At 46.8% G+C, this 10,630-nt stretch overlaps 1 protein-coding gene across 1 annotated transcript; it reads left to right on the forward strand.

The window, feature by feature from the left end:
- The first annotated feature begins 2,775 nt into the window (after window positions 1–2,775).
- Window positions 2,776–8,561, forward strand: LOC144674465 (keratin, type II cytoskeletal 8-like). Its single transcript, XM_078535802.1, has 9 exons — window positions 2,776–3,226; window positions 3,376–3,584; window positions 4,243–4,303; window positions 4,415–4,510; window positions 4,628–4,792; window positions 4,894–5,019; window positions 5,425–5,645; window positions 6,324–6,373; window positions 8,210–8,561. Exons 1-9 carry the CDS (start codon window positions 2,840–2,842, stop codon window positions 8,350–8,352), a joined length of 1,458 nt encoding a protein of 485 aa, XP_078391928.1. The 5' UTR covers window positions 2,776–2,839; the 3' UTR covers window positions 8,353–8,561.
- The last annotated feature ends 2,069 nt before the right edge of the window (window positions 8,562–10,630 follow it).

Below are 10,630 nucleotides of genomic sequence, written 5' to 3' on the forward strand. Positions count from 1 at the left end.
CAAGTTTCTTGACTGTTGTGGGAGCTGCACTCCTCCAGGCAAGTGGGGAGTGTTCCATCACTCTCCTGACTTGTGCCTTGTAGATGGTGGACAAAGTTCGGGAAGTCAGGAGGTGAGTTACTCATCATTGGTTTCCTAGCCTCTGACCTGCTCTTGTAGCCACAGTATTTATATGGCTAGTCCAGTTCAGTTTCTGGTCAATGGTAACCAACAGGATGTTGATAGTGGGGGATTGAGTGATGGTAATATTATTGAAAGTCAAAGGGCGATGGTTAGATTGCCTCTTGTTGCACATGGACATTGCCTGGTTTTCTGTGGCACGAATGTTACTCGCCACTTCTCAGCCCAAGCCTGGGTATTGTCCAGGTCTTGCTGAATTTGGACATGGACTGCTTCAGTATCTGAGGAGTCCTGAATGGTGCTGATCATTGTGCAATCATCAGCAAACATCCCCACTTCTGACCTTATGATGGGAGGAAGGTCATTGATGAAGAAACTGAAGATGGTTGGCCTGAGGACACTACCTGAGGAACTCCTTCGGTGATGTTCTGGAGTTGAGGTGACTGACATCCAACAACCACAACCATCTTCCTTTGTGCTAGGTATGACTCCAACCAGTGGAGAGTATTCCCATTAACTCCAGTTTTGCTAGGGTTCCTTGATGCCACACTCGGTCAAATGCAGCCGTGATGTCAAGGGCAGTCAGTCTCAAATCAGCTCGGGAGTTCAGGTCATTTGTCCATGTTTGAACCAAGGCCGTAATGAGGTCAGGAGCTGAATGGCCCTGGCGGAACCCAAACTAGGCATCAGTGAGCAGGTTATTGCTAAGCAAGTGCTGCTTGATAGCACTGTTCGTGAACCCCTTCCATTACTTGACTGACGATGGAGAGTAGACTGATTGGGCGGTAATTGACCGGGTTGGATTTGTCCTGCTTTTTGTGTATCGGACATGCCTGGCCAATTTTAGCATAGACGGGTAGATGCCAGTGTTGTAGCTGTACTGGTACAGTTTGGCTAGGGGCACAGCAAGTTCTGGAGCATAAGTCTTCAGTATTAATGTCGGAATATCGTCAGGGCCGATTGCCTTTGCAGTATCCAGTGCCTTCTGCCATTTCCTGATATCACGTGGAGTTAATCGAATTGGTTGGAGACTGGCATCGGTGATGTTGGGGATCTCCAGAGGAGGCCGAAATGGATCATTCACTCGGCACTTCTGGCTGAAGATTAAAGCAAATGATTCAGCCTTATCTTATGCACTTATGTTCTGGGATCCCCCATCAGTGAGGATGGGGATATTTATGGAGCCTCCTCCTCCAGTGAGTTGTTTAATTGTCCACCACTATTCATGACTGCATATGGCAGGACTGAAGAGTTTAGACCTGATCCGTTGGTTATGGGATCGCTTAGCTCGGTCTATCACTTGCTGCTTATGCTGTTTGGCATGCAAGTAGTCCTGTGTGAAAGCTTCACCAGGTTGACAGCTCATTTTTAGATATGTCTGGTGCTGCTCCTGGTATACCCTGTATTCTTCAATGAATCAGTGTTGATCCCCTGGCGTGATAGTAATGGTAGAGTGGGGGATATGCTAGGCCATGAGGTTACAGATTGTGTTCAAATACAATTCTGCTGCTGCTGATGGCCCACAGCACCCCATGGATGCCCAGTCTTGAGTTGCTAGATCTGTTTGAAATCTATCCCATTTAGCATGGTGGTAGTGCCACACAACACGATGGAGGGTATCCTCAATGTGAAGATGGGACTTTGTCTCCACAATGACTGTGAGGTGGTCACTCCTACTGATACTGTCATGGACAGATGCATCTGCGGCAGGCAGGTTGGTGAGGATGAGGTCAAGAATGTTTTTCCTTCTTGTTGGTTCCCTCACCACCTGTCGCAGTCCCAGTCTAGCAGCTATGTCATATAGGGCTCAGCCAGCTCAGACTGTAGTGGTGCTACCGAGCCACTCTTGGTGATGGACATTGAAGACCCCCCACCCAGAGTGCATTCTGTGCCTTTGCCACCCTCAGTGTGCCGATGTTTCACAAGACCATAGTCAGACATCATTTGACATGGAGCCACAATAAGGAGACTTCAGGCTAGAGGAATAGAAGCTCGGTCAAAGAAGGAGCCTCTAAAGATTTCAGTCAATGATGGGGTGGGTAAAGTGGGCAATGTCCAAGGGGCCAGAGATAATATGGGATTGGAAGATCACAGTGATGAAGGGAGCTGTAAACTCTCACCCCTCTCACACAGTCTCCGCTGTGTTGTTCTGCACTGAATTCTTCAAATGTCTTCGGTTTAAAGTCGGTCAGGTCTCCAAAGCAAGTGAGCCACTTGTAAAAGGAGGAGGTAGATGCAACCCAACCCTACCCCCAACACTGGAAAGCACAGAATGATCCCTCACTGATAGACTCTAATACTGTGAGCTGCTCTCTCCATTGACATTCATCATATCCACTGCAGTTTCTGGCCTCTCAGACAGCTCCTTCACAGGGACCTTTTCAAGGCTCTTGGAGTCTCCCAGCCCCACATCCAGCTGATGATCTACAGGGTGGGGACGGAGCAGCTACCCAAAGCCACACATTGTTGCTGACTCCAGGTTGGCCAGCGGCAGGAACTGCAGGAACCAAGTGTTGCTGCTCCGCAAAGGGACAGGTTGGGACCCGTGGCAAAGGGCGGTGACTGGTTCCTCCCCTCTCTCGGTTTCTCCATTCCCATTGCTGTTATCTGACACCCTGACCAAGCCTCGATCCACACAGCTCATAAAAGCAGCTGGGAGCGCCCTCAGTCCCAGCAGCCGTTCAGTTTCGCACTCCGGGTTCTCTCCAACAACCTCAACATGTCTCGTTCAAGTTTCTCCTACAGGTCCTCAAGCGGCAGCGGCAGCGTCAGAGGATTGAGCGGAACGGGAGGCAGATTATCCTCCGCACGGATTGTGAGCAGCAGCAGCAGCGGCGGCGGGAGTGCCTACCCCTTCCAGGGGAGAGCACAGAGTTTGATCCTAGGTCAATCACGGAGAATATCGGCCCCGCTCCTCAGGAGCTCAGGTTATGGGGCGAGTTCGGGGTTTAGCAGCGGCTACTCGGGGGGGCTGATCCAGAAATCCACTAACATTGACCTCAACAGCCCTCTCCCTCAAAATGACACCACCCTGCAGAGTGTCCGCTTGGAGGAGAGCAGACAGATCAAGGGGCTCAACAACCAGTTTGTCAAATTCATTGACCAGGTAAAGTTCCGAGCTGTCCAGGCGGCCGTGTCTGGAAGCCAGTCTTCTGTGTCTTTTCTCAATGACTTGGTGTGTCTCCAGAAATGTCTCTTCTCACTTTGCAGCCCATTCCCTTCCGATGTAACTGTGTCTTCATTTTACACCGGCAGGTTCGTTACCTGGAGCAGGTCAATAAGAAACTGGAGGTCAAACTCAATCTCCTGAAAGAACAAGGAGATTACAAATCCAACATCGACAGCATGTTCCAGACTTACATCGACAACCTGAAAAGACAACTGGAAACACTGGGGCAGGAGAAACTCAGGTTCGAGGCCGATCTTGTCCAAATGCAAGGTCTGGTTGAAGACTTCAAGGGCAAGTAAGTGCGCTGCTGCTGCTGGATTTGGGCAAGTTGTTGTCCCTATCCCTTGTCGTGTGTGAAGGAGACAAAGTCCCAGTTTGACATTAGGACCACTTTGACAGATTGATCAGGAGCTGGCAAAATGACAGCTGGAGAAATAATCCTCAGGATGGTCATGTAGACTAAACTGCAGGAGTGAGAGGATTTGGCTGCACTCGTCCCCGCCACATTAGTGGCTGCTGAGTCCGCTGTTTTCCCACTGGGATCCAGCTGGTTGCCGCATTTGGCATCAGTCGCCCTGCGTTGTGGAGATGGAAACATCAGTCAGCGCCCCCGGTCCCTGTAGGGTCACTTCTCCGGGACGGGGAAGTGTCCGAGTGTGGGCATCTGGGCTGCGGACGATAGGACGGAGCAAGTATCTGGGTCTGGAGGAGCTGTTTGCTGAATGAATCTGTTGGAAAGGTGGAGGAGCCTCCCAGAGCTGTGAAGGTCAGGGAGAGGGATGAGTGAACTGGGGTAATGGGGTGGGGTGGGGAGTTAGTGGGTTGGGTAAACTCGGGCTGCAGGGAAAGGTGATTATCTGGAGAGATATTTGATAAATAGGCAATGTAATGGCAACTGGGCAGTAAGATTGATTTCCACAGGATTCTCAGTCAAATAATCTGCTTCATTCCAGATACGAAGATGAAATTAACAAGCGCACGGAAATGGAGAATGAGTTTGTCCTGGTCAAGAAGGTGAGGTGACTCTATATATATATATATATATATATATATCTGTGTGCAGGCCGACAGCAAACGGCTCCCTTGAGAGAGTTTTTCAAAGTACTTTGTCCCTCTCCTCTTTAGGACGTGGATGACTCCTACATGAGCAAAGTAGAGCTGGAAGCTAAACTGGAAAGCCTGACCGATGAAATCGACTTCCTCCGATCAATCTTTGAAGAGGTAACAATGTGACATGGCCCAGCAATTGTCCTCTGCTGTTGAATCTAATCCAGTGTAATCCAATGCAGCTAGAACGCTTGTAATGACTTTTCAATCTTTTCTCCCGCCGATCTTTAGGAAATCCGTGAGCTGCAGGCACAGATTCAGAACACATCTGTCAGCGTGCAACTGGACAGTGGACCCAAACTGGACATCGAACAACTCATTGCTGAAGCCAAAATTCAGTATGAAAACATGGCCAATCAGAGCCGTAAAGAAGCGGAGATTTGGAAACAGACTAAGGTTAAGATCCCAATCCTCATGTCTCACATGGATTGATAGATCTGCAGTCCGTGCTGAAGTGTGAAATCTTTTGCTAACTCCGTGTCAATGTTTCATTGTAGATGCAGGAACTGAGCATGTCGTCTGGACAATATGGGGATGAGCTCCGTATGACTAAGGATGAGATTAAACAGATGAATCAGCGAATCCGTGCACTGAATAATGATATTGAGAGTCTGAGAAACGAGGTAGGCAAAGAAGTGAAAGCAACATGATAATGGGAACAAGTGAATCATTGTTGTGAATGGCGCTTTGTCTTTCTGGGTGTGTCTCATTCTGTCCCCCGTCCTACCCCATCCAAAAGAACAATTGGACAAGAAGTGGTGGCGGGATCAGTGCAATCTTGCCTATTTCTGCCAGTCTTGCTCTCTCACTGATGGTAAGTTTCCGATACTGGTAAGGAAACATTCCAATGTGAATCCCTTGCCAGCCTGCAGTGCACACGACACTGCTGCTCCCAACTCATTGTCATGATGCCACCAGCAAACACATCTTCCCTTCACCCCCTGCCTTTGCCCAGGACTCGTTTTGAGCGCTGTTCTGATGCACAAAGTGTCGATGGAAGTGATCATGTTAATATTTGTGTTACTTAGCGTCTCAAACTGGAGGCTTTAATCAAAGAAGCCGAGGAACGCGGCGAGCTGTCACTCAGAGGTGCAAAGGATAGGATTGAAGACCTGAAAAGTGCCCTGGCCAATGCTCAACAACAGCTGATGAAACAAGTCCAGGAATATGAAGCGCTGCTGCAAGTCAAGTTATATCTGGATGTTGAAATTTCCACCTACAAGTCTCTGCTGGAGGGAGAGGAGGAAAGGTAGGATATGGGGCAGTTACAAACTCCAGCCATCACACTGAGCTCAGTGCATCATTTTGTCTAGTGGCAGAATCCAATCTGTACTTGTGCTTTATTGATATCTGTTAATGGAATGAAGTGCAGGAACTCAGAGTGCCAGGGTATTCTACAAGAACTTTGGTTTAAAAGCTGCTTGGTATCTAAGGAGACACAAACATCACACTCACTCTCAGAATGAATCCCTGGCCTGTGAATCATTCTTTCTTTCATAGAGATAAACCAGTAAAGCTCTCCTGATGTCTCACTGGGTGTGGGCATTGAGGAACTGAGCTATACCGAGCAGAAGCTTAACCAGATCAGTGGGTGGGGCGTTCAGTTGGGCTGTGGTTCCCAAGCAATGGAGGGTAAAAGCAGCCCAGGAGCCTGTTCCTGATGGCTATACAGTGTGTTCTGCTTGAAGGTCTGGATCTCTCTGCTCCATGACCAAATGACCTGCTGGCATTTGCTGCCGGTGGACATATATGAAGAATGGGCACTTTGGGCGAGGGTCTGGAGGGTGACTGTGCCCATTCGACGCTGAACCCCAGCAGATGCCGGTATTCCTGGGAGAGGGAGAAAATTGGTCAACTCAAGAGAAATCTGACTGTAAATATGCTGCAAATACCTGCTGTAACGTGATTGTGTTTCCATTATCAACAGGATGATAAGTGGGGTAAAAACCCTTAACATCCAGCAAGTACAGAACCAAGGTAAGAGAATTCCTAATTCCTAGTTTGAAGTAAGAATTTTGGGAGGAAGAGCTCGAATTCCAAAACAAAAATGTGAAATTCTGTAAATTTCATTTGTTGAGAAGCGAATAGACAGGTTGTCATTTCAGCTCCCAGTGTGTGTGTTCTGAAGAAGGATCTATACAGTGCTTCCCAAACCTTAACCTCTCTTTGTTCAGTTCCCAGAGGCTGATAGAATGGCTTTGTATTTCCATATTTCAGATCTCACTTTAGTCATGCATAAGTGTAAATAATGTCTCTGTGTTTAACGATGAGATCAATAGGTGTTCAATGTAATTACTTCTAATACTGCTGACTACACAACTTGCCCTCCTGACCCCCATGCTGTCTGATAATGTTTAATGATTCCTTCTCCTCTAGTACTGTCCCCCTCCAGTTCAAATAAACCACCCTCACCCCCCACCACATAAATCCCACCTTTGTTCCTGCAAACTGCTGACCCATCTCCAACCTTGCTTTTCTCTTAAAGTCCTTGAATGTGTTGTTGCCTCCCAAAGCAGTGCACATCTCTTCTGCAACTCTATGCTCGATGCTCCTTAATCAGCTTTCTGCCCCTCTAAAAGCACTGAAACAGTCCTTATCTAAGTCACAAAAGACATCCAATGTGACTGTGTCCACATATATCTCCTCATCCTTTTCTATCTGTCTTCAGCCATAGACATGTTTGACCACAGCAGTGTTCCTTCAGTACCTCTTTTGCTTTGTCCACTGGTTGGGCCTGTGATTTAACATGGCGATGACCAAAGCCATTACCTTTGATCACAGCCACAAGCTACGTTCGCTATTCAAGAAATGCACCTCCTCCGCGGCCACTGCCTGAGGCTGAACCAGATATTTGCAACCTTGGTGTCGGACTGGACCCTGAGGTCTGCTTCTGAACCCATAGCCACTCCAACACCAAGACCACCCACTTCCATCTCCGTAATATCATCGTTCTCCACAACTGCCTCAGCTCATCGAATGCTGAAACCCACACTTATGCCTTTGTCACTTCCAGACTCAAATATTCCAATGTCCTCATGGCCAGCAACCCAAACCCCACCCTCCTTAAACTCCTGCTCATCCAAAGTTCTGCTGCCCATAGCCTAACCTGCACCAAGTCCTGTTCACCCTTTGTGCTCACCGATCTACACTTGCTCCGATCCTGGCAACGCCTTGAACTGATCATTCTCATCCTTGTGCTCAAGTTCCTCCAGGGCATCAGCCCTTTCCGTCTCTGTAACGTCTTCCAGCTCTACAATGCCCTGAGATCTCTGTGCTCCTGCAGTACTGGCCTCTTCCACATCCCTGATTTACATCACCCCACCAGGGGCGGCCACACCTTCAGTAACCAAGACTCAATGTTTAGGAATTCCCTCCCTGAACCACTCCTCCTCTCTACCTCTCTGCCTCCTCCTTTAAGAGCTACATGTTTGAGCAAGCTTTTCATCACCATCCTCATATGTGGCCTGGTGTCAAATATTTGTTTGAAAAAGGTCCTGGAAAGCACCTTGGGACATTTTACTGTGTTAAAGGTGCTATAAAAATGCAAATTACTCTTCTTGTTGCACTTGCTCTTTGAATTACTAATGTCCTTTAGGGAAGGAAATCTGCCATCCTTACCAGGACAGGCCAAAATGTTACTCCAGACCCACAGCAATGTGGTTGACTCTGAACTGCCTTCAGCAATGGCCAAGCAAGCCACTCAGTTCAAGGGCAATTAGGGATGGGCAGTGATGCCCACACCCCATGAAAGAATAAAGAAAAGAAAGTGTAAGACCCAGATTATAAGAGGGTGTTTCTTTTCCTCTTTTACAGGCAATTTTCAGCAGTTCCGTGACATGAGTAGTGGATTAGAAAGTTCTCTCGGTTTAGGAGGCTCTGGTAGTGGCAGAAGTAGTCAAACGGTGACTGTGAAATCAGTGGAGCAAAGCCGTGGTGGATATCTTTCTTCATACTGAATCATCGAGGGATAAACTAATGCCAGCGGAGTCTCTTACCAGCCCACTGAGTTGATTGTCCGAGCTCTATTTCCTCTTATTTCTTGGATCCTTTAAAATGGGAAATATCCCAAAGTTTTCGGTGCTGAACTCTGTTTCAATACTCTCTACCATTTTGTATCGGGATCTGCATTTTATGACATTCCTGTTATATGAATAAACTTCTAATCAATAAATCCGGACTGCTTTTTATTTCAGCACAATATGAAGTTAGTGGAAAAAAGAAGTTTCATCCATTCTTTTGAAATTGAAGATCTTTCAATTTTTATAACATTAAGTTTGGAGCAATATTGTGAAACATAGAAAGACTAGTTTGTGTATTCCACATAAGGAACACAGCACACCATCATTGAAACCAGTCAGTGCATGATATAGATACAGCAAAGTTTAGCAACAATTCAAATAATTTAACTGCACCTCCTTCTCCTCCAGCAATCATATCACTTTTTCTGTCAGCTGAGAATACAAGCACTGGACATAGGTTATATTGGAATCTCCACAATGGAGTTTGTATATCATAAAGGCAGGCCACCTCATAGCGATGTGATAGCGGGAGATATGTTGGGTTAGAACACTTGTCCTGGGCTATGTGTTGAAATATAGACCAGAGTGATTAAGGAAAGTATCCTCCATCTATTGAGTGTAAGTGTGGTACAGAAATTGATTTTGTGCAGTCTCTAACCCATTCCCAGTTAGTGTGGGACTTCGGTACGATGTGGTCCCTAATTTGTAGTGCAGCCTCACTCAGAGAGGTCACAGGATAGCTTGCGTGGGCAATGGAAAAATATTATACAGATGTAATAATGCCTGCGGAACTGAGGCGTACTTCTGGACCCAAGAAGAGGAGCTCTTGTCTGGACCACATGAGGCTTCCCAAACTCAATTGGGCTTGTTCAACATTGAATTTGCAATCAAAATGGAAAGTGTTCCATTCCTCAGCAGTACAGCTGTTTAGGTAACCAACAGTAAAACTTGGGATCCAGAAGGAATGCTTCTGTGTAAAGACAAATGTCCCTCTGATGTAATAAGAACAATATAATAATTTGAGTATTGGTGTAAAAAGAGACATGCAGTCAAAGCATTCTATCGTGCATTCATCAGGACAGAATCACAACAGACCAAATTTGAAAGGGAACAAAAGGAGTCTACTTGCCAACCAATCAACATCCTTTTTTCATGCAGTAGATAATGTTGTTTCCTTTGGAGACTCTGCACCCTCTCCAAGGCCAATATATCCTTCCTGAGGTTCAATCCCTAAAACCCAACACAATGTTCTAAATGAAAAGCAAAATACTGTGGATGCTGGATATCTGAAAGAAAAACAAAGTGCTGTAAAAACTCAGCAGCTCTGGCAGCATCTGTGGCGAGAGAAACAGAGTTCAGGGTCATATTGGTGTCGAAATGTTAACTCTGTTTCTCTCTCCACAGTTGATGCCAGCCCTGCTGAGTTTTTCTAGCACTTTCTGTGACAATATTCTAAATTTTGTCTTACCGCAGGTAATATAACTTGTATCCCTTTGTATTTCAGCACTCTTGTGAGAGAGGCCAACATGACATTCACTTTTCCAATCATTATTTCCACATGCCCACTGTTAGCTTTTAGTAATTGACAAGAGGTAGGAGACTCAGAAACATACATAATTCATAGTTCAAAGATGCATTGAGCACCCCAATGCAATCTTACTGGTATCACACAGGTCAGAAAGGTCAAGCGCAGTCAAGATTGGGTGCTAACTGATCAGTGTGTTGAAACTAAAGGAGACCCGATCTGTACAAAGCTGCAACACCCACAAGTCTCTCCTTTCACTTCATATGCGAGGCTACGATTCAGTGATCACTGTTTAAGCTGGTCTGTGTTTTTGACATTCCTTGAAAACTAACAAGTATCTGTCCATGGACGCTGCACTTGATTGGAGTGGAGAGGAGGAGGTGAAGGAAAAAGAGCACCAGCAGCAACGGCATCCTGTTGCAGGAATTGCAGGAAGGCTGCTGGAAGATGCAGCACCAGAGGGGCAGGCACGCAGCAGGCCTTACCCAGCTCCCACTGTGTACAGACAGAGACTCAGCTTCCTTCAGCTGTACAAGGAGCAGTGTTTCAGGATGCTCCTATTGTCAAGGCAGCTGGTCACGGATCTCTGCAGCCTCACCGTATGGGGAGATGGTGGGGCAGTGGTAATGTCAGTGGGCTAGTGATTCCCACGCCCAGGTGAATATTCTGGGGCTGTGTGTTCAAATCCCA

Source organism: Cetorhinus maximus, unplaced genomic scaffold (assembly GCF_964194155.1).
Source record: "Cetorhinus maximus unplaced genomic scaffold, sCetMax3.hap1.1 HAP1_SCAFFOLD_663, whole genome shotgun sequence".
Taxonomy (NCBI): Eukaryota; Metazoa; Chordata; class Chondrichthyes; order Lamniformes; family Cetorhinidae; genus Cetorhinus; species Cetorhinus maximus.